Raw genomic sequence first — 23762 nt, 5'->3', positions numbered from 1 at the left:
AGGACTTGGTACCAGAGACCTATTCTTCTGACCAAGTGATCCATTAACCCGCTGACCGTCAGGAAAGCGTGGACCAGGAGTTCTTCTCCCCAAAGTGATTTCGGAAGGTTCCACAATGACTGTGACCATTACTTTGAATAGTTGTGCAAAATTTCAACTTGAGCCGAGAAAAGGAAGTGGGAGAAAAAAAAACGTGTACAAAACGTAATCGGGGATATAACTCCACACATAAGTAGCATTTATTTCACCTTTTCGATACCAAACAAAATAATTAATTACCGATAGTTAATTAACCAACAGTTAATTTTTTTTTTATTCGTGTTCTGCCAGGTACAACAAATAATTGTGTTAAATGTCAGCTTGATCTGAGAATGTGTGGGAGAAGTATCGTGTACACAAATTGTAGCAGACTTTGAAAAAAGAAAGAAGAACACAGGAACGACCCATAATCAGCCGGAGGGCAACGACTTGCAAATGGAAAGGTGCGGGGGGAGTTGATGTGTGGGAATCAAACACAATTTTCAGATCGGAAAAAAAAATTCTTCCCGACAGAACCACGACAGAGTGACGATGAGTAACTTGGAAAATACAGATCAGACTTGAAACAGAAGACGGTCATTGTGAAAATACAGAGCAGACTTGAAACAGAAGACAGTCATTGTGAAAATACAGATCAGACTTGAAACAGAAGACAGTCATTGTGAAAATACAGAGCAGACTTGAAACAGAAGACAGTCATTGTGAAAATACAGAGCAGACTTGAAACAGAAGACAGTCATTGTGAAAATACAGATCAGACTTGAAACAGAAGACAGTCATTGTGAAAATACAGAGCAGACTTGAAACAGAAGACAGTCATTGTGAAAATACAGATCAGACTTGAAACAGAAGACAGTCATTGTGAAAATACAGAGCAGACTTAAAACAGAAGACAGTCATTGTGAAAATACAGAGCAGACTTGAAACAGAAGACAGTCATTGTGAAAATACAGAGCAGACTTGAAACAGAAGACAGTCATTGTGAAAATACAGAGCAGACTTGAAACAGAAGACATTGTGATTTGATCTGTTGATATAAATCTTTAGCGAAAGTATTATCAGGACATCGAAACCACTTCATCTGTCAGTGCAACTACAGAAACAGTTTTAAAATACAAAGGAAATTGAATTCTGCATGTCACGCTCCCCTTTCGGACCTTGCGCTCTATAGGGCAGATGAATTAAAGGTTTCTGTAGTCCACGGTTAAAGAAGGTGTCGTGTGGCCAGCACAATGACCCACCATCTTTACTTTTCCCCCAATTATCTTCAGGTACCTATTAGAGTTGGGTCGACTTTGGGAAGTCCTAAAAAATACCGAGATTCGAAATCCAAACATGAGGCCCCTCGGTTCGGAAGCCAAGCCATTTACTACTTAGACATTACACCTCAAGTCTTTATTATTTGCTAATCTATGCAGGGCTGCAAACATTTTCTGCGAAGAAATGGTTTAAAAAAACAAATAACCATTCTTACATAAGTCTGTACACATATTGGCTTACATAAGTCTGTACACATATAGGCTTACATAAGTCTGTACACATATAGGCTTACATAAGTCTGTACACATATTGGCTTTCTATACTTTTATTTTGACACAACTAGCATCAATAATTTACTTCTTGTTTGAGGAAAAACATTTTAAAATGTGTAAGCCTCCATGTTGGGCTCACCTCAATCGTCCTAGTCTCTCGTGTGTTCACTTTAGTTGAAGCACACTACAGTTATTCTACCCCCAAATCTTTCACACATTAATTTGTTTTTCTAACAGTCCCTGTGCTCTGACTGAGCTCCATTAATGAAGTGCAGTAAATAGCCGATTGGATATTGACCAACAATTTTTGAGTAGAAGATGAGCAGGATATTGCACTGTAGACAGATCAGAAATGTCATTGACTAGCTTCAAATACAGGAAATAATGCTCACAGCGCTCTCCAAAACTCCCGGCTTGCAAGAAAATGATGTCTACAGTCGTTCCACAAACTCATAAAAAACAAAATTTTTTTAGGGTACAAAAGACGTCCAAAAAAGAAATTATGGTGTACAAAGGAAAAAATATTCACACACACACCCAAACCACACCCCGAAAACAAATCCTGGCTACGCCCATGGTTTGTAGTCATAAATAGACGACACCAACCTAGTGGGATCCTACTTCAAATAGTCTTCTCTTATGTTTGTTTCGTGTAGTATTATAAATATTAAATTAAAATGCACCGAATGAGAATCGCCATGGACTCCTCACGTAGGCCTATGCTTGAGATGTAGGCTCTGTGCTAATATGTTTATATTGGGTCATTGTTTGTTGTGAATGTGTTTTGTGAGAAAGTTCTTAAAAGGATGTGATGTCTACTTATAGCAACACAAAGTCTCTGTTCATTAATTGTTATTATGTAATGTCTACAGTATTTTATTTATTTCACTGTGACAACAGAACATGATGAGTTTCATCCAGGATCTAGACATTGAACTGTTTGAGATGTTTATGATGCGCTCGATGAAGACAAAATCCAGATCGATGTCTTCCTTGTTTAGGTCTCCACAAAAGTTGAAGTGTCCTAGAGAAAACTTAAGATAGATTAAATAACTTAATCTGGTGTTTTGATCTATTTCTGTTCTTATAAATTCCCATAATTTCCTGGCGTTGGTCAAGAGTCACTATTTGAACATTTCTTCTTCTGCATTTTTCTAGATATTTATATAAGGAAATCAACAAGAACGAGGAGAAAACTTTAAAAAAAAAACTTGAGCCAAAAGAATCGACTCTAGAGTGTTGTTTTTAGCGGCCCCCGAAAGGGGATAAGGCGCTATTAGTTTTGTGCGAAATGTCTGTCCGTCTGTCCGTCAGTCCCGTTTAGATCTCGTAAACTAGAAAAGATATTGAAAATCCGACATCACAATATTTTAGACCATTCAAAGTTCTGATGCAACGGCTACTTTTTTTTCTGAAAGCGAAAACATCTAATTTTTAAAATCACTTATGCAAGCAGTTTTTTAAAGAGAAAAAGCTAATTAGTATGCATTATAAGTTAGACCTAAGTTAAAACGAATAGTAATCTTGTAAACGTCATTTTAGTGTACAAATTTTTATTGTGGAAATGTTTTTTTTTTTTTTTTTTTAAAGCATTCGAATATTTTAAACAAGCTGCCAAAACTAAAAAATAAAATGATACATAACTTTAACTTGATTATTGTTTCCGAATACAGGAATCTTGTTTGGGCTACCTGGCTCAAATGTCTACATAATAATAAGGTGTTTGATCCTAATCACTTGGAATTAACATTTAGAAAAATAATGGACTTTAGAGTAGAGAATTATCGAGTTTGATTTTCATATACCTGTATAATGCTCATGTAGTTTTTCAGAAATAGGGTGTTGGGGTCAGGGATATCTGATATTGTGTTGATTGTTCTGGAGTAGAGTATACTTGTATCATTTTTCTGTCTTTAATGGGTTCATTGGTTAGGTAGTATGTCTTTGATATTAAATAATATTTCTATTACTGTTATTATATTTTTAGGTTAATCACTTTTCAATTGTTTATGATTTAATACTTGTGAATTATGATAACTTACAAATAAAAACATATTAAAAAAAAAAAAAAAAAAAAAAAGCCCACAAAAGAGGCAAGATGGCCCATAAAAGAGGCATATAAAGCCCAAAAAAGAGGCAAAGAAAAGAGGCATAAAGCCCAAGGATTCCTATGCTGATAAAGCTAAAACTGAATAGCGCAAATTCTGAGGTTTCCTTTTAAAAAAAAAAAAAAAAAAAAAAAGCATTCGAATAAGAGATTGATCCATTTCAAAACAATTACATCTATTATAAGACTTCAGTTAGGCCAGGAGAAGCGCGATAGCTGAGCGGTAAAGCGCTTGGCTTCCGAACCGGGGGCCCCGGGTTCGAATTCTGGTGAAGACTGGGATTTTCAACTTCGGAATCCTTAGGCGCCTCTGAGTCCACTCATCTCTAATTGGTACCTGACATTAATTCTGGAAAAGTAAAGGCGGTTGGTCGTTGTGCTGGCTACATGACACCCTCGTTAACCGTAGGCCACAAAAAACAGATTAACTTTACATCATCTGCCCTACAGACCACAAGGTCTGAAAGGGGAACTAGTTAGGCCAGGTTCACATCTTACTTTGCACTTGCACCTATCCTTTGATCTGCTGTACCGTTGGGGCACTACACAAGATCTGTCAACCTTCTTTCTCCATTTGTCTTTGATATAATTTCATTTGGATGTTCTTTCTGAAAATATTGAAGCCTGCCTGGGTGGACCACTTCGGGGGCCGATCTTGAGTTTGTGTTTCCACACAAACTGTCTTTGTAATCTTGTTTTTTTTTAAGTTTCAATAAAAATATATTTTTCAATCCTCTATTGCATTTGTATTGTGAACTTTGAAGAAAAAGGTCTTTGTTTGATTAGTTATAAATAAAAGATATTTGACAAAGTTTATATCAACTCTGTCAGTCTGTCTTGTAAACATTTTGAACACGTGATTTAGTTCAAAAGGTTTAGATAATAGTGAATAAATAGATGCTATCTTACTAGATTTTACCAAGTCTTTTGATAAAGTTCACCACCATTGTTTGCTTAAAAAATTATAATATTTTTTCATTAATGGTCCATTGCATCAATGGATTAAAGATTTTCCGATAGGGAGAGAGCAAACTGTAAAAATAAATGGCTCTAAATCAACACCAATAATAGTAAACTCAGGCGTACCTTAAGGAACAGTCATAGGTCCACTACTATTTTTAATTTACATAAACGATTTACCAAATAGCATTAGTTCAGAAACAAAAGTCAGATTATTCACAGACGATTGCATAATAAATAGAACAATAAAAACAACACAAGATACCAAATTTTACAAAGAGAATTAGATGAATTACAGAAATGGGAATCAAATTGGAGCATGTCTTTCTACCCAGAAAGTTATTAAGAGTAACAAAAAGACTAAAAAAAATTAATTCCACTTATCTTATTTATGGTAAACCAGTAACACAGACTAAAAACGCAAAATACCTAGGTGTTATAATAAATGAAAAACTGTCATGGAATCCCCATATTGATGAAACTATCCAAAAAATTAAACAAAGTATTAGGGTTTATTAAAAGAAATTTCTATAAATCAGATAAGAACATAAAACTAAAATGTTATTTAACCTTGGGTAGGCTAATAGTAGAATATGCATCCTCTGTTTGGGACCCCTCAACTCAAGAAAACATTAAGAAACTGGAACAGGCACAAAATAGAGCGGTGAGATTCATAACAAACGAATATTCACATTTGACTAGAGTAACACCTTTAGTAAAATCACTAAATTTAGAAAGCTTTCAGGATAGAAGACTCAAAAGTAAAGTAGCAATTACACATAAAACATTGAACCATAATCTTCAAATACAAAAACAAAATTTAATAAAATACTCAGAAAGACACAAAGATAAAGGCACATTCCTCGTCCCATATGCTAGGACAAATTTGTACAAAACTCCTTTTTCCCTAATGCTATTAGAGCATGGAATGGGTTGCCTGAGCTAGCCACGAAAACTAGTGACTTGGCAGAATTTAAGTCATTGGTTAATATGCATGACTAAATGCATGACGCGTAGGACGTAATCATCTTCTTTTTTGAAGTAACATCTGTATTGTAAAAGATAAGATAAGAAGATAAACTTTCCACAATTATTTATTGTACCTAACAAAACATGAATCAGTTAAAACAAAAAGTTAAACAAATAGTCCATTAATTATTGGTAATTAATTGTTTTTGTTTGATATCGCAAAAGGAAATAAATTCTACATTTTTTTAGAAATTGAGTTACATAAGCTTATTTTTTTAAAGTAATTTTTATTTGTTTATTTATTTATTTGTTAATCCAAAAAAGTATGTTTTCCGGGTTGGAAGCCTGCCAGCCGCCTTCTCCTGCCAGCCGCCTTCTCCTGCCAGCGGTTGCTTTGGTTCTAGGTTGTAATTATCAGAAGGAACATACGAAACGTGTAAACCAGTGATTCCCAAAGTGGTCTGTATAGACCTGGGGGTCTACGAAGACTTTCAAGGGATCTATGAAAGTGAAGAAATAAATTGGGGGTCAATGGGATATCCACGGGGGTCTATGATAGTGGATTTCATTTAAGCCTAAGCGTGTCGTGACTTTATTTTTCACATCCCATTGATGTAATTATTTCATACACTTATATATGATTGGTATCTTAGTTATAAATACTTATCCTGCTATTCAAATGAAAAATTGTTGTATGTAATTGTTTAAATAGCTTTATTTTGTCTACATGTAACTAATGTTTAACAAAAAGAAATGTAGATTTTACAGCATTGATTATTTAAAATTGGGATTTCTTCCTTCCTTGTCAAACAAGCGGTTGTTTAAGTGACTTTGTATGACGATATGAAACTAAAATACGCTGGAAAATCATTTGAGACGATGCCACCCTGATAAAAAATAAACGTTTGAAAAACATTCCAACTTTCAAAGATAAAGTTCAGAATAGACCCACAATATCTCTCATCAGCATCATGTAGAGAAGATGGTGGTTTGTGAGCGTCTTACAATATCTCTTTACTTATAACCAAATACGGAAAACACTATAGATAAAACATTGATTTTACCAGGCGTTAAAGTAGTTTTAAAAACTGTTCTATGCAAACCTACACATCTAACATTATTAAACGAATTTCTATAAGCAACAATACAGTTCAATGGCCCGACGGTGGTATGAGTTAAAAGCTTCTAATGTAACTTATGTAATGACAAATCAGCGGCGTCGCAAGCTCTGACCGGGTGTAGGGCTATGTGCTGCAAGTTGCCTAATGGTCGCCGCTCCTTATTTTTCCTCAGGGCCCACGAAACTTTTCCCATGTTTGGGTATAGCTGCAAGGCAGCAGAGGTTGAAATTCAATTTTCCTTCAGCTAGGTGGGCTGTAATCCAAGATTAATAAGTCCCTCCTGCACAAAACTTACAGGTTTAGGCCCCAGTTACTCACCTTCGTCCCTTATCCTGTTAGTGAAAACAGTTCCGCGGACCCAATATTTGAACCACTAATGAAACATTAAGAAATAGCCTACACGAGAAACTGCTCTTTGCGTAAACTTTTACATTGATACAGGCAAATTAATTAATTAATTAATATTTAATGTTTGAAGGACAAATTCATAGAACAACAAAGTCCTGTATGAAACATAATATCTGTAGTAATCTGCAAAAATAAAAGAATTTCCTGTGTGTTTTGGTGATTCCAGCAATACATATTAATTATTTCAATTGGTTTACATTTGAATTTTATTTAAAAAAAAAAAACAAATTGATCTCTCTAAGTTATAATGTAGGCCTAACTTAAAATTACCATTTCACTCTTCAACAGTTAGTTAAAAATGGAGTTTATGAATTGGCAAAAATGCACTATAAGTTAAGCAGGGGGTCTACTGAAAACTAGAAAACATGGCAGTGATCTATGAGACAAAAATGTTTAGGAACCACTGGTGTAAACTGTAAACAATAAAACAACTTTAATTACTTTACAGGCGATGACCATTCTAAATAACTATGTAGGCAAGTGAAACAGACTAAGATGGACGCTCAGAACATTTTGTGTAGATTGCGATCTATGTATAAACCGGAACTTCTCTCTCAAACATGTTAAGAGTTAAATCCTGTTGTGTAGGCTCCGCTATCTTATACTGTCTTCACGAGTGTCGGGTGTAACTTAGGTCACAGAGGTACAGCAGTGACACACGCGAGGTAAATAAACGTAGAAGAGCGGAGACAGAGACGCCTTTGCAACCTGTTTGTTTTCTCAAGTGGGCGTGTCTCATCTCTGTACATAGAAACACCACGAACACGTCGCGTGTAGTGGTTCAACTTTAAGGCCGTGTAAAAGAAGCTTGTTTTAAATTTCCTTTCTGGAGTAGCCGTCTTCGTTGTATTTCTTTTTCTCTCCTAATTGGTTGTCTGCCATTGTTTGTAAGTCATTAGGGGTCAAGAAAAAAAATATTTCATTAAAAATTTGGCAGAGTAACTAGATGTAGATGATCCCCTATATCTATAGACTCAAGTTACAGTGAAAGTTTCAGTAATGTGTTTTCATGTTTTCTTAGTGATAGTGAAGGGCCAAATTCCATTCTTTAAGTTGTCTTGGTCATGGGCATGACGTTAAACTGCCCCCACCCTTGACTCGCGTCCAGATGGTTAAACTGCCCATAATGAGCAAGACGTCAACTGCATTATAATGGATACGGTGGCGTTAAACTTCTTTTGTATGGAGGGTGTAGAATTGTAATTATTGATAGTTTGCAGCCATAGCTCCTGAATGTTTACTTGCAATGTGTACCAAAAAGTGGACCCATAGGAGGGGAGGGTCAGTGTAATTATTATAGACGTCCAGGGGGATTCAAATATTTTGAGTGTCCATTTAATGAAGTTGTTACTATACAAGGAATGGATTTACGTTCTAACATGACAATATAATGATGTCTCCTGGTAGTAACATGAGCAGTACAATGATGTGTCCTGGTAGTAACATGAGCAGTACAATGATGTCTCCTGGTAGTAACATGAGCAGTACAATGATGTCTCCTGGTAGTAACATGAGCAGTACAATGATGTCTCCTGGTAGTAACATGAACAGTACAATGATGTGTACTGGTAGTAACATGAGCAGTACAATGATGTGTACTGGTAGTAACATGAGCAGTACAATGATGTGTATTGGTACTAACATGAGCAGTACAATGATGTGTATTGGTAGTAATTTGAGCAGTACAATGATGTGTATTGGTAGTAACATGAGCAATACAATGATGTCTCCTGGTAGTAACATGAGCAGTATAATGATGTGTACTGTACTAACATGAGCAGTACAATGATGTGTACTGGTAGTAACATGAGCAGTACAATGATGTGTCCTGGTAGTAACATGAGCAGTACAATGATGTGTCCTGGTAGTAACATGAGCAGTATAATGATGTCTCCTGGTAGTAACATGAGCAGTACACTGATGTCTCCTGGTACTAACATGAGCAATACAATGATGTGTACTGGTACTAACATGAGCAGTACAATGATGTGTACTGGTAGTAACATGAGCAGTACAATGATGTCTCCTGGTAGTAACATGAGCAGTACAATGATGTGTACTTGTAGTAACATGAGCAGTACAATGATGTGTACTGGTAGTAACATGAGCAGTACAATGATGCCTCCTGGTAGTAACATGAGCAGTGCAATGATGTGTACTGGTAGTAACATGAGCAGTACAATGATGTGTATTGGTAGTAACATGAGCAGTATAATGATGTCTCCTGGTAGTAACATGAGCAGTACACTGATGTCTCCTGGTACTAACATGAGCAATACAATGATGTGTACTGGTAGTAACATGAGCAGTACAATGATGTGGACTGGTAGTAACATGAGCAGTACAATGATGTGGACTGGTAGTAACATGAGCAGTACAATGATGTCTCCCGGTAGTAACATGAGCAGTACAATGATGTCTCCTGGTAGTAACATGAACAGTACAATGATGTGTACTGGTAGTAACATGAGCAGTATAATGATGTCTCCTGGTAGTAACATGAGCAGTACAATGATGTGTATTGGTAGTAACATGAGCAGTACAATGATGTGTCCTGGTAGTAACATGAGCAATACAATGATGTGTCTTGGTAGTAACATGAGCAGTAAAATGATGTGTACTTGTAGTAACATGAGCAGTACAATGATGTGTCCTGGTACTAACATGAGCAATACAATGATGCGTCCTGGTATTAACATGAGCAGTATAATGATGAGTACTGGTACTAACATGAGCAATACAATGATGTGTCCTGGTAGTAACATGAGCAGTATAATGATGTGTACTGGTACTAACATGAGCAATACAATGATGTGTACTGGTACTAACATGAGCAATACAATGATGCGTCCTGGTATTAATATGAGCAGTACAGTGTTTCCTGATAATAACACTAGATAACAATACAATGCATCAGTGTTTCCTGATAATAACACTAGATAACAATACAATGCATCATGTGTTTTAAAATATTTCACGTATATTTGTATCAAGTGGGGTCTAAACATTTAAATCAATTGAGTGCAGTGCAATCATTTTTTAAAAATAAAATGTTGAGAAATGCAGAAATGATTTTTAGTTAGACCTTAATGAAAGTATCATTCTACAAGCTCATTTCCTGTTTCAAGGCTATAGTGCAGATTGACTATTACTAATAATACATTCTACAAGCTCATCTCCTGAAATGGTTTCATGGATGCAGATTGACCATGACTAATACTAAATACGTCTTTTTCTCCCACTTTAGTTCTACACGTAGGTCTAAAACAAAATTCAAATATTAAATGAAATTAAGATAAAATTATTCAACTAACTGAGTTTTAGACTACCACCCTGCATCCTATTTTTTTTTTAAATCCTAATGAAACAACAGAATGAATTGTGACGTCACTTTTACAGAGCTTACTAATTGAACTGTTGAGTATTTATTACAGTATATTACTTATGTGCAAACATACTTTTTGTTTTAGAAACCTTGACGAATTGGAAGAAGATAAAAAGGAACATAATTCTATTTATTGTGCCTTATAAGATAACCAGGAGGTCCCAGTTCAGATACTATAAATATCCTGCATCCTATTCGCTTTCAGGGGCCCTAAATGTCCTTGCTAAGATCCACACCTATTTATTACAATGTTAGGTCAATTCTTCTAGAAAGTTCAGGTGCTTTTAAATTACGTAAACACATTACAACTAGATCTAGACTTTTGTATAACGGGGGCCACGAGTTCTCAAATCTCCACGTTTTAACCCATGTCTATGGCTATTTATTGCTCAAAACAGGATAATTGCTTACGTTCAAAATGGTGTGTTTTTGAGACAAGACAGACACTGGCATTGTGATGAAATAATTAATAAAAGTGAGCTGGTCTAAGCAGACTCTGAACTACCCAGACATGACCCTACTCAAGTCCTTTCCAGCAGATAAACGTACAGAGACAAATTAGTCACGATACTATCTTATGCAACTGTTCAAATTCAAGATGAGTAACCGTGTAAGAGCTTATCGAAATAATATATACGCGTTTATCCCCCTTTCTTTTAAAAAATAAACAAACAAACCGCTAACAATTTATTTACAAGGGGAGAAAACCCAAATAGAAAGATAATGTTTAAACATCGACGTTTGCAGCGCTACCACCACCACACATCATACACAGACCACTGAAGCAAACAAAGCCATTGTCCAGCCTGGGTTTATTTAAGTTCTCTTTTCATCGTCTGTTCCTCTCTTCGGAGATGCATTTCTTTGATACATAATTGTAAGACCCGCCCCCTTCGTAAGTACTCTCCAGCTGTCTCTTTCAGATGACATCTGCTGCCGGCCACTTTCTCCCATGACAGTGAGGGAAGAATGGCCTATGAGTGGATACTTATAGCGCTTCTAGCACCTCTGTTGCCCCGTCCACCTTTAAGCTCGCCAAGATCGCCATTGGCATGCAGTCATCACCCATACTGGGTAGGTGTCCGACCTAGCGCAGCTTTTGACTGGTTAGTAGTCTACATTGCAGACCTACACCTGCAGAACAAGGTTGTAAAATTGTGCAAAATTATGATTGCCGGAAATAGTAGCGGTTGTATGCACCCCACTACCTATAAAATGCATGTAGTCTTTAATAGCTTCCAACCACCAGTCCAACTCCTCGCCTTCACGTGGTGCTCAAGTATTAGGCCCGGCGTAGCTAGTAGTAGACTGAGTAAAGGCGAATTACTGGGGCCTAAAATAGAAAGCTCAGAACAGGAGTAGCTCGTTAGCCTTCGTTGACTACCAACTTAGGAGAAGGAAAACTTCTAAATCCCAAACTCTGCTGCCTTGCGGCTAAAATTTAAACATGGGAAAGGCTTCAAGATTCAACCCTGAGAAAAAATCAGAAGCTGGTGACCCTTGTGTAACGTGTAGCACAGAGTGCTTAACTTCGGCAAATCTTGCGATGCTCTTGATCCCAAATTGTAGGTCTATCGGCTATCTGCCTTTCCTATGGACCCAACAGTGGCTACAACATTCCGTCCATAGTCGATGCCTAGACTCTCATGCTAAATGCTCTAAGATAAGCCATATCAAGTTTACGACTGAAGCTGGCCAACTATTGTCGCTTGTTTCTTCTCCGGAAAGTTTTCTTTTTCAGTTCCTACTTTCTAAATCACAGGCACATATTTTTAATCATTTTTAGCGGCTCCCGAAAGGGGAAAATACGCTAATAGCTTTGTGTGGTCTTTACAAAACAATTAGATCAATTAGATAGTCATTATAAGACATCAGTTAAGCCAGGTTCACATCTAACTTCACATTCTCTTTCACATATCCTTTGGTCTACTGGACCGCTGGAGCACCACACAAGATCTGTTAACATTTTTTCTCAATTCTTCTCTGTCATTTGTCTTTGATAGAATTTAATTCTGACAATATTGAAACCTGCCTTTTTACCTGCCTGGGTGGACCACTGTCTTTGAGATCCTTGTTTTTTTCTTGACAACTTTTCAATTTCCAAGTGAGTTGAAATTGTGCACATAAACCCGTGTTGTCAGATAACACATGTGAGTAAACTATCCGAAAGATGACTTCATTAATTATTGGAAAATTCTTTTTAACTTATGGGAAAAAAGGTGATCCTTTTGTTTGAATGTTTGTTGTAGCTGGTTAGCTCAGTTGAATAGAGTGTGCTGCTAATAACGAGAATGTCATTGGTTCGATCCCTATGACACATATCGGGAGAAGAAAAAACCCTAGACCACTATAAGCTTCACAAATTAAAACAACAAAAACAAAAACAACAAAAAAAAAAGGACAAAAACAGAGACAATAGTCGTATTACCTGGAGACATCAAGTGAAAATGAAAATACAAGGAAGGAATCACTTGCTGTTTTAACAATTATGTGTCATGATATTTATCATATTAATGAGAGTTATTACAAAAATAAGAAAAATAAAATAGAAATGTTTAGTTTAAAGTAGGAACACATTTTTTAAAAAGCTTATATATACTCCCTCTATCTGTTTGCCTGTTTGGTAAAATATTTGTACACGTTATTTCTCCCACACCCAAAATCAAATTAAGGTGAAAATCTGCACAATTATTTCTTTTACCTGACAACACTAGAATCATAAAAAAAAAAAATTAACAAAGTAGTAATAAATTATTTTGCTTGGTATCTTGAACATTCTTAAACATACAGCATTCTTTACTGGCAACTCGCTTCTGGCTAAAAAAAAAAACTGGTCCCCTCACCTCCATTACGTGAACGTAATGAAACGGGACCTCCAAACAGTGACCATTGATAATGACCCATTAGGAAGACATAGTCCTAGACCGCATAGATGGAGAGAGACGGTGACCAAGAAAGCTATGGACAGTGAAAAAACATGGGCCTCAGCTCTGGAAGTAAAGCGTGCCATAAGAAAAATGGCCGGCTCCTCTACCACCAAAGCGAAAGCCACCTTAACCTGCGATATATATGGGCGGGAGTGTCTCCGAAATAGGGAGAAGAACCATAGTCGTTCTACGACTGAAGGCCAACTATCTTGAACAAGGATGGCTGCCTAGTCGTGCGGTTTGCGCGCTGGACTGTCGTTCAGATTTATCGATGGTCCCGGGTTCAAACCCTGCCCGCTCCCATCCCCCGTCGTCCTGCGGGAGGTGTGGACTAGGAAGTAATTTATCTTCAACTCTGAAGGAACATCCGAAACATGTGAAACATTTTACAAACATTTTTACAAGAAATCGTAGTCTACTGACAGGTGTATTGGAATAAGTTGAATTAGTCTCACTGTGACAGGTGTGATGGAATAAGTTGAATTAGTCTCACTGTGACAGATGTGATGGAATAAGTTGAATTAGTCTCACTGTGACAGGTGTGATGGAATAAGTTGAATTAGTCTCACTGTGACAGGTGTGATGGAATAAGTTGAATTAGTCTCACTGTGACAGGTGTGATGGAATAAGTTGAATTAGTCTCACTGTGACAGATGTGATGGAATAAGTTGAATTAGTCTCACTGTGACAGATGTGATGGAATAAGTTGAATTAGTCTCACTGTGACAGGTGTGATGGAATAAGTTGAATTAGTCTCACTGTGACAGGTGTGATGGAATAAGTTGAATTAGTCTCACTGTGACAGGTGTGATGGAATAAGTTGAATTAGTCTCACTGTGACAGGTGTGATGGAATAAGTTGAATTAGTCTCACTGTGACAGGTGTGATGGAATAAGTTGAATTAGTCTCACTGTGACAGGTGTGATGGAATAAGTTGAATTAGTCTACTGACAGGTGTGATGGAATAAGTTGAATTAGTCTCACTGTGACAGGTGTGATGGAATAAGTTGAATTAGTCTACTGACAGGTGTGATGGAATAAGTTGAATTAGTCTCACTGTGACAGGTGTGATGGAATAAGTTGAATTAGTCTCACTGTGACAGGTGTGATGGAATAAGTTGAATTAGTCTCACTGTGACAGGTGTGATGGAATAAGTTGAATTAGTCTCACTGTGACAGGTGTGATGGAATAAGTTGAATTAGTCTCACTGTGACAGGTGTGATGGAATAAGTTGAATTAGTCTACTGACAGGTGTGATGGAATAAGTTGAATTAGTCTACTGACAGGTGTGATGGAATAAGTTGAATTAGTCTACTGACAGGTGTGATATAATAAGTTGAATTAGTCTCACTGTGACAGGTGTGATGGAATAAGTTGAATTAGTCTACTGACAGGTGTGATGGAATAAGTTGAATTAGTCTCACTGTGACAGGTGTGATGGAATAAGTTGAATTAGTCTCACTGTGACAGGTGTGATGGAATAAGTTGAATTAGTCTACTGACAGGTGTGATATAATAAGTTGAATTAGTCTCACTGTGACAGGTGTGATGGAATAAGTTGAATTAGTCTACTGACAGGTGTGATGGAATAAGTTGAATTAGTCTCACTGTGACAGGTGTGATGGAATAAGTTGAATTAGTCTCACTGTGACAGGTGTGATGGAATAAGTTGAATTTGTCTCACTGTGACAGGTGTGATGGAATAAGTTGAATTAGTCACACTCAGGACTGTTTTTAATGCATTGAAAAAACGATGATGTAAACATTCACAAACATACCCTCTCCTTCCCTTCCCCTTTCACAACTGGTCCAGACAAGTGATAGGATCATAGCGCAGTGAGAAAGTGATAGGATCATAGCGCAGTGAGAAAGTGATAGGATCATAGCGCAGTGAGAAAGCTAATAGCTAAATAAAAAAAAATTGGTAAAATATTTTTAATCACACAGATTTATTATGTCTAGATCAATAGGTCACATAATAAATATAAATGAACTAACATGAATGAACCAAACTAATTGAAACAATTACACTTAATATAAGCTTTTTTAAAAAATATTTTTTAAAAATGGTTTTCTTGTTTAAATGTTAAACAAGTTCTTGCAACTTGAAATTGTCTGCAAATGTTTCCCCCCAATCGGTTTCATTACATAGGTCAGGCTTGAACTTCTCGTTCTCTGGTTTCCCTTGTGTTTACTTGCAATTCCCTGACCTGACAACTTTGGAGCTGCACTGTTTTGGATTTCCCCGATGTACACGGTACTATGGTTACAGTGTTGATACCAAAAGATAAATAGTGCAGCTATAGGTCGGTCTTCACTTTTGTAAAGCAATTGAAATGTTAAACAAAGAAAAAAATTGAAATGAATACCGGTACATGTAATTTAAACAAAAAATAGTTGTAATGTTTTTTTATTCCAGTAGTTTCAAAGGAAAGTCGTTATTTTCTACAAAATATATATTTAATTCTAGTCCCCTCCAATATCTGATCTTTTATCTTATACAGACGTTACTTTAAAAAAGAAGATAATTACGTGTCCTACGCATTTTATGTGTCAATCTAGTCACGCATGTTAATCAACGACTTAAATTATGCTAAGTCGTTGTTTTTTTCTGGCTGATTCAGGCAACCCATTCCATTCTCTAATTTCACTAGGGAAGAAAGAGCACTTTTTACTTTTGGTATTCTCAGATCCATATTATCTCGGGAGAACCAAGTGTCCAAGGAATGCCAAGGATCCCATGACAATAGCGTAGAGTAAAACTTACAGTAAGCTCAGCTTGCTCAACAAACACAAACTAACTTGTTATAGAACCTTCTCCAGTTCATACCTAACAAGAAACATCTTGTTTTTACTTTTTAGATCAAAAAAGCCGAAAAAAACCAACAATATAGGAAACAAAACAAATTCTAACAAAGGGTTTTATAGAGCGTACTGAACTCATTTGGCAATTCACTGATTAGCGAGTCGAAAAAAAAATCCGTTCATGATGTCTGTAGACCTATTCATCCAGTTAGTTGAAATGTTTCAAGATTGACTAGTTTACTTTACACGTAGTTCTGAATTAGGAAATCAATTTCCACTCCTAAGAAATGGTGGCATAGCTCTTTAATATCTAATCAGCCTTTTAAAACTGTTCCTACATCTCGATCCACTCAATCCTGTCTCTGAATGTATGGGGGGGGGGGGGAAACCCCTCCCCTTTTTACAACAACAAAATCTTTTATTGATTTAATAGCTAAGGAAATTTGTTTTGCAAAGTGAAACCATGCATGTAAAAAAAAAAACATGACCGGAAAAAACAACAACACAAAGTCGACTGAAATACATTCCAGGCAGCAGATATTCCTTATTGCAGTCACCAAATCTGGGTGAATTCAATTGTCCTACATTCCAGTAATGTTCCTTCACGGAGAGCTGTAGAACCTAGGGACGTATATAATTATCTGTATGAAGACTAGAACATTATGAAACTGACACATTTTTTTTTATAACAAGTCATCTTTTTTTTTTTAAAGTAGGCCTACAGGTGTAACAGTACAAACTGTTGTCTAAGTTTTGATAATTATTTTGAAAAAAAACAACAACACCTATGCGATTGTCTTTTGTCCTGATAACATTTTAAAAATTAAGTCACTTTCATAATGTGTAGACTAATATTCTACAAAATCACCCTCAGCACATTTTGTATCATATTTTGTAATCCTTTTCTCGGACATTTTAAAATATAGATTCTTTCTAAAGTATAAGACCCAAAGCCAATTGGGGGGGGGGGGGGGGGATATAAAGTAATAACAATTAGCCTAACTAATTACCAAAAAAAAAAATTAAATAAAGCAGGTCTGGGAAGCTCATTACTTAAGTGGTAGCAACCATATCTTGAGGCCTCTACGGGGAAGATCCGCAAAAATCTTCATATGGGAAAAAAAGGCTACTTGATGCTTGAAAATATTTATGAGACCTGGTAAACTTCTAACATATAATTCTACATCTTTATTTTCGTCCAAGTCAACATTGATGATGTCATATCTTAAGTGGATTTCTATTTTATTTCACTCTAACACTTAATATCATGGGCGTAGCCAGGGGGGGGGGTTCTTGGGGTTCAAACCCCCCCCCCCCGAAATGAAATCCCCCCCCCCCCCCGCAGGGGGGGGGGACGGAATTAAGTGACTGATTTTTGCTTTCATTTTGTTTATTTTAGGTGAGATTTTAATACTAAATCATCACTTACCACAGCACAGCCGAGGCAGTTTTGAGTTAAAAACCCTCTACCAGGGGGTTTTGAGTTTAAATCCCTCTACCAGGGGGTTTTGAGATTTTAAAAACCACTATCAGGGGGTTTTGAGATACAAATCCCTCTACCAGGGGGCTTTGAGTTTAAAACCCCCTACAGGGGGTTTTGAATTTTAAACCCCCTACCAGAGGTTTTTGCAGTTAAATCCCCCTCTTCTATAAAACAAAACACAAAAATGCAAACAACAATCCCGAAATTCCAACAGTACAGTTGAGGAAGATTTTGATTAAAAAAACCCATCCAAAATTTACGATAACCCCATCTTCAATATAAAAAAAGCAAATTACACACTAAAAATTCTTCTATGAGCGTAGCCAAAGGGGGTTTGAGTTTAACCCCCCTCCCCCTTCCAGTTGGGGTTTGAAGCTAAAAAGTACCTCTTCAATATAAAAAAAAAGCAAATTACACACTATAAAATCTATGAGCGTAGCCAAAGGGGTTTTGAGTTTAACCCCACTCCCCCTTCCAGTTGGGGTTTGAAGCTAAAAAGTACCTCTTCGATATAAAAAAAAAAGCAAATTACACACTATAAAATCTATGAGCGTAGCCAAAGGGGTTTTGAGTTTAAATCCCCCTCCTCCAGATGGCTTTTTCTTTAAAATTTAAAACCCCTCCAGATGGTTTTGAGTTTAAAATTCCCCTACAGAGCGTTTAGAGTTGAAAACCTCTCTCTTCAATATTATTTTTAAGCAAACTACAGTCACCAAATTCTATGATCGTAGCTAAATGGGGTTTTGAATTAAAAACAAAACAAAAAAAAACCCAGAGATTTTTTAGTTTAAAACCCCTCAACAGATGATTTGACGAAAAAAACTTTCCTTTTCGATATAAAATCTAAAGCGAAATACAGGCATTTAATTCCAAGAGCGTAGTCAAGAAAGGTTACACATTTCTACCAGTGGCTTGGGCTCCATTAATTAAGTGTGAATAGTCTTCTGCCGAAATTGAAAATCATTAAATGTGTCTCAACAAAGATGGCTACGACAGATTTTAGGAGTCAGTCATAGAGATCGGGTCTAAATCAAAGAAATCATATGCCGAACTTGGAGTCGAATACTTAGTAAGGTTGTGACAGAGCGTCGCATAAGGTTTTGCGGGACATGTTTTCCGACAAAATGAATTACGCAAAATAAGAGTTGCGGAAACAGCTTGCCGGAAAATGCGCCCAACGGCGCGAGAGGGTCTAAGTCAGTAAGAATAGCACATTAGGTTTTTGAAATAAAACTTTTTAATAGCAAGATAATGCACTGTAGATACCTCAGAATATGCATTTTGTTGGCTTTCAATACCAGAAATAGTGCTCGGCGGCGGGGCTTCGCCCCGCGCTGGGGGAGCGCTGCGAACTCCCCCAGGCCCCCTTTTGCTAGCAAGGGCGGGGAGTCTACAATAAACAATAAACGTCTTCCGAAAAGGTCAGAATGTAATAAAGATTAATTATGTACACACACACACACATATATATATATATATATATATATATATATATGTAGTGGAGTGGATATCTTTTTAGAAAAACACCGGCCACCCCGATATCCACGTGACCCTTCACCCTAGATGGCACCTTGTGTCCGCGCATGACAAGGCAGACCAACGTGGGCACTGTCCATTCGACCGGCATCTCGTATCGCTGTAATGTCCGTATGTTACTGGACCTAAGTCGTCTCCACTCCCTTTTGTGCTTGGTTCTACACCATGTGTTCGTATGGCTGCAGGTAATCACATTTTACTAATTCATATTAGCTTGTAAATTTAATTACCGGTAGTAGTTTATATAGAATATCACTACCGCGGTTTTTGTTCATGTTGGACTATTCTTATTTTTAGAAGCCAGCATGTAGATGAATTCATTTATTGAAATGCGTACCTGTAGTATTCTATATAGAATGTGAACTGTCCATTTTGTAAATGTATTTTTACAACAAGTGTTTAGATACTGGCTTTTAAGAAACATTGTATTTGTGAGTGTATAGATTTGTTCTATTTAATTGTTGTAGTTTTTTGTAAGGAAAGTAAAGAGCGAAACTCTTCAAACAATGTATATTAGTTTTATGTAGAACAACTAGTTGATTTATTTTTAGAGAACTACATTGTCTTTTATTTTTATAATGTTTCGGGTGTTCCATATCTCTCTTGTGTTTGAATAAGAGAGGTTGGTTTACACTATATGATTTTCTTTTCGTTTTTTGTTAAGATTTAGTATTTAGACTTTGATGTTGTGTGAACAACTTGGTCTAACCATTTAGGCTTATTAATTATGTTTAGTTTATGTTTAGTTTATGTTTATTTGTAATTATGTTTTATGTTTGCCTTTGGCAGGTCTTTAATGTATAATAAACAGTTTTGAATCGCCCTACGAGTCGCCTTGTCCTTTAGTTTGTTCTGTGCCAAACCCACCACATATATATATAATTTTTTTCCGCCGGGCCCCCCCCCCCCCCCCAAAACCCTCCCCGAAAAAAAATCCTGGCTACGCCCATGCTTAATATATATGTTTTTTTTTATTCAGTACTGAAGAGATTACATTACCAACAACACATAGGACACTTAAATGAAGATTAATTTGTGAGGAGAGATTTTTTTAAAAAGAAGACTAATGAAAGCTTTTAGTAATTTATATACTTGGTCCACTGAATATGAATATAGGCTATTATCGTTGTAGACGTCACTTTAATTATTTTCCATTTCTTAATTAAGAACGGAAATTAACAGACGCCCAAATATTTTTCTAATATATGTAGCCTGAAGATGTCAGGTGTATTATTCATCAAATGACTAACATTTTAAAGGAGAGTATGTGTGTATGTGTGTGGGGTATAAGCAACATAGATCTCCTTAATATATCAATGACCTTACACAAGATAAGAAATATATCTTTCAATCAAAGATGATCTCATCTCAAGTCATACCTCTAATCAAAGAGTGACTCTCAAAATGTGTTTTTGTTCAGACAGAAGGAACCATAAAATATTTTGTATGTTTCCATTGAGCATGTTAAAGGGAGAGAAAGGTCATGTATTCATCCTACATTATTTTTCAATATTATCTTATCTTATAAAATACAGACGTTACTTCAAATAAGATATTTACGTCCTGCATCTAGCCATGCGTGTTAACTAATGACTTAAATTCTGCCAAGTCATATGTTTTCCTGGCTGACTCAGGCAACCCATTCCATACGTCAATGTTGTCCTTATATTTACTTGTACTTCACCAGGCCTCACCCACCACTTCATTTCTATGTACCCAGAATGTAATATAATTTGTTTTAGACCTTCCATTAATTTGTATATCAGGTTATTTTTTTTACCTGTATAATCTTTTTGATTTAGCGTTTTATAAAGCGTAAAGTAGCACTATTCTTTTTAAAAAATGCATTAAATTTAAGTGTTTCTACTTAGACTAGACTGTTTGCTGTTTCTGTAACTAGTTAGGGTAGAGTAGTTAGCCTTACTCCAAACCCTCCTCCTTTCTCATCCGGGTTAGAGACCGACAAAGACCAGACTAAGTTAATATATTATTGAACAAGTCATGTATGGTAGATCAAATATGACCTAAGCAAAAGACGTTCCTTTGTTACACTTAAAGCTAAACATGGTCTTTGTCCCTGTAACATTATAACACACCAAGCACTTTTTTAATAGGCAAGATTGGACTTCTTATTCGTACAGAGATCACAAATTCTAGATTTTCCCGATTTAAATGTTAAGGACTCTGGTACTTGTCAAACTTGTCTGAGCAAGGGGCGGTAATAACAGTGACATTTTGAATTATCCCTTAGCCGTAGGTACAGGGCGTTACTCCAGTGTAAAAAAAAAAAAAAAAACACAGGAGAATCGGATTTTCATAAATCTAAATATAGATATAGCCCACTACAATTCGGTCAATAGGATTAGCCTATCAGCTTATCGTGTAGGAAGTATGACAGTGTCAACGAATTAGCTCGATCAATTCAAAGTTCATCGGAAATTTCTAGATTGAGACACGCGAAGCTTCTCTATTTGAATCCAATATCACGTTGCTGCCTTCATTTCTTTGATAATAATAGTATGTATGTATGTATGTATGTACCTATTTATAGTACGGTAACAGGGGGAAGTAATTGATACATATCGCGTTCTTATGAAGCTAGCAAGCTATGAGCTTATAAGTTCAATTTCCATTGAACACTTATTTAGATTATATTAAAGGCGTATTACAATATAATTCTATCTATAACCCCCAGATCCCCAAAACAGTAACTCACAATTGATTTACAATCAAGAATATTTCTTTTTAGGACGAAATAAATGTAGGTCCTATATCCTAATTTATTATTTTATTTATCAATATGTACTAGTGTTAATTCCTGGTGAAGGTGCTACAATGAAATCCTTTATATATATTTTCTTCAGCTATTATAGTTAATTGGACTCTAGGCCGATCTGAATATAAAAAGAAAAATAGGCCTACTGCCGTCACAGGATTCAAACTCAAAACTATCCGAAAGTCGAAGTAATACTATTTATGAATGTATAAATGACCAGAGCAATAACCTGTATATGACATGTCATCAAGCTAGTGAAATGACAGACTGTGATGCTCTGCAATAACGTGATCTCAGTTAGTTTGGCCTATTGTATATCCATCCTCTCTATATCGTATGGCCCCCTTCCTAAACTATTTCCTCTATAGTTGGCTAGTATAATGTTATTCCTTACACTAGTCATACAGTTAGTGAGTGACCTAAATATTTTATCCCTTTAATTAGATATTTTAAATGATTGTAATGAATATGGGACCTTATTCTTGTTCATACTACCGATTTAGTGCTCTTGATTAGGGCTTATTATGTACAGTACAGGCCCACTTATAGGTAGCCTACATTAATAGTGAAATCTATTCGATCAGTTCCAGAGGTCCATGAAAGGGTGCAACTTTGCAACTCCTCTTTCTACGTGTAATATTGAAAGGAAAGTTCTATATGAAAAGTTGTTGAAACATAGAAAGTACTGGATCTACTACTTTTCCCCTCTCCAGTTTCAATGGTTTGACCGGATTTCTCCTAGTAAATAACTTGTTATCAAAAGTGTAGAGGACGAAAACTGTCATCGGGAATTCCTCAAATTCAACCATAATCTACGCTTGCTTGGTTTTAAGTTCTGGCTAGTATCCAGATCTAGGTCATGACTTCTCTCTCTTCGTTCTTCCTCACTAATATACCTTTATTCTTCAAAAAGTCACTTTGACCTTTGGTTTACATACTTTTGTTCTTACCCGCAGTAGGCCTATTCCCACAGTGTGAGTTTTATGTTCAGCTTATCTAAAAGCATGTAGAGATAGACCTATCTATATCACAGTCGACACTAGATCTTTGTCAGACTGCCCTAATCATGCTGGAAAGTTTTTTTGGACACCGAAATATTTGATCTAATAATAAATTTGTCTTAGAGTCACCAGATTTGACAACTCTAATTATTAAGTTCGCAAAAAGTTTGACAAGCAAAAGTTGTTTTTTTTAAGAAGTATCCCAACATTCACTACTTCTCACAAAACAATTAAACATGGTGACACTCCCCCTCTCCAGGGTCTATCCCTAGATCTTTTCAAGTCCCAAAAGATATATTTCTGTCTTCTTAATCAAAGCGCTACATGGGGATGGTCGAGTTGGTTGTGCTATGAATTGATTTGAGTAAATAAACATTACAATAACCCGTGCGTGAACGTAGCCAATGTTCTGCTGAGTTCTAAATTGAATAACTTTTAAACTCAATAGATCGGATCTTCAGATACGAACGCTTGTTTAAAAGAAGCATATTATAGTTAAAGTTGCTTTATACATTTTCGTGTAAGACTGGTCATTGTCATATACACATTATAGGCCTAGAGTAGGCTTATTTCTCTAAATTCATATTTGAATCATAAACTCTGTGTATTACCGCATGTAGCAAAGTTAAGCTCAATGCTAAAATGCAATCAGCGCACTTATTGTGCTGCCTGGTCCAGCGGTATGCAGTTCGAGCTGTCATCAGGAAGGTCC

The 23762-nt window shown here is 36.3% G+C and overlaps 2 protein-coding genes across 2 annotated transcripts in view; both read left to right on the top strand.

The window, feature by feature from the left end:
* Nucleotides 1-8529: 8529 nt before the first annotated feature.
* Nucleotides 8530-8913, top strand: LOC106058045 (uncharacterized). The gene has a single exon (XM_013215421.2). The coding sequence runs from the start codon at nucleotides 8530-8532 to the stop codon at nucleotides 8911-8913; it is 384 nt and encodes a 127-aa protein (XP_013070875.2).
* A 10336-nt stretch (nucleotides 8914-19249) lies between these two features.
* Nucleotides 19250-23762, top strand: part of LOC106069509 (cytochrome c oxidase assembly protein COX15 homolog) — a 35243-nt gene continuing 30730 nt past the window's right edge. The window contains exon 1 of the mRNA XM_056022968.1: nucleotides 19250-19458. The gene's annotated coding sequence lies outside the window, so the exon portion shown is untranslated. The remainder of the gene's footprint in view (nucleotides 19459-23762) is intronic.

This window comes from Biomphalaria glabrata, chromosome 1 (assembly GCF_947242115.1).
Source record: "Biomphalaria glabrata chromosome 1, xgBioGlab47.1, whole genome shotgun sequence".
NCBI lineage: Eukaryota > Metazoa > Mollusca > Gastropoda > Planorbidae > Biomphalaria > Biomphalaria glabrata.
This window is presented reverse-complemented; position numbering and strand designations above follow the sequence as displayed.

What these genes read in the sequence shown, in the direction of transcription:
- LOC106058045 (XM_013215421.2), top strand. Translation starts at nt 8,530, where the DNA reads ATGTCTCCTGGTAGTAACATGAGCAGTACAATGATGTGTCCTGGTAGT.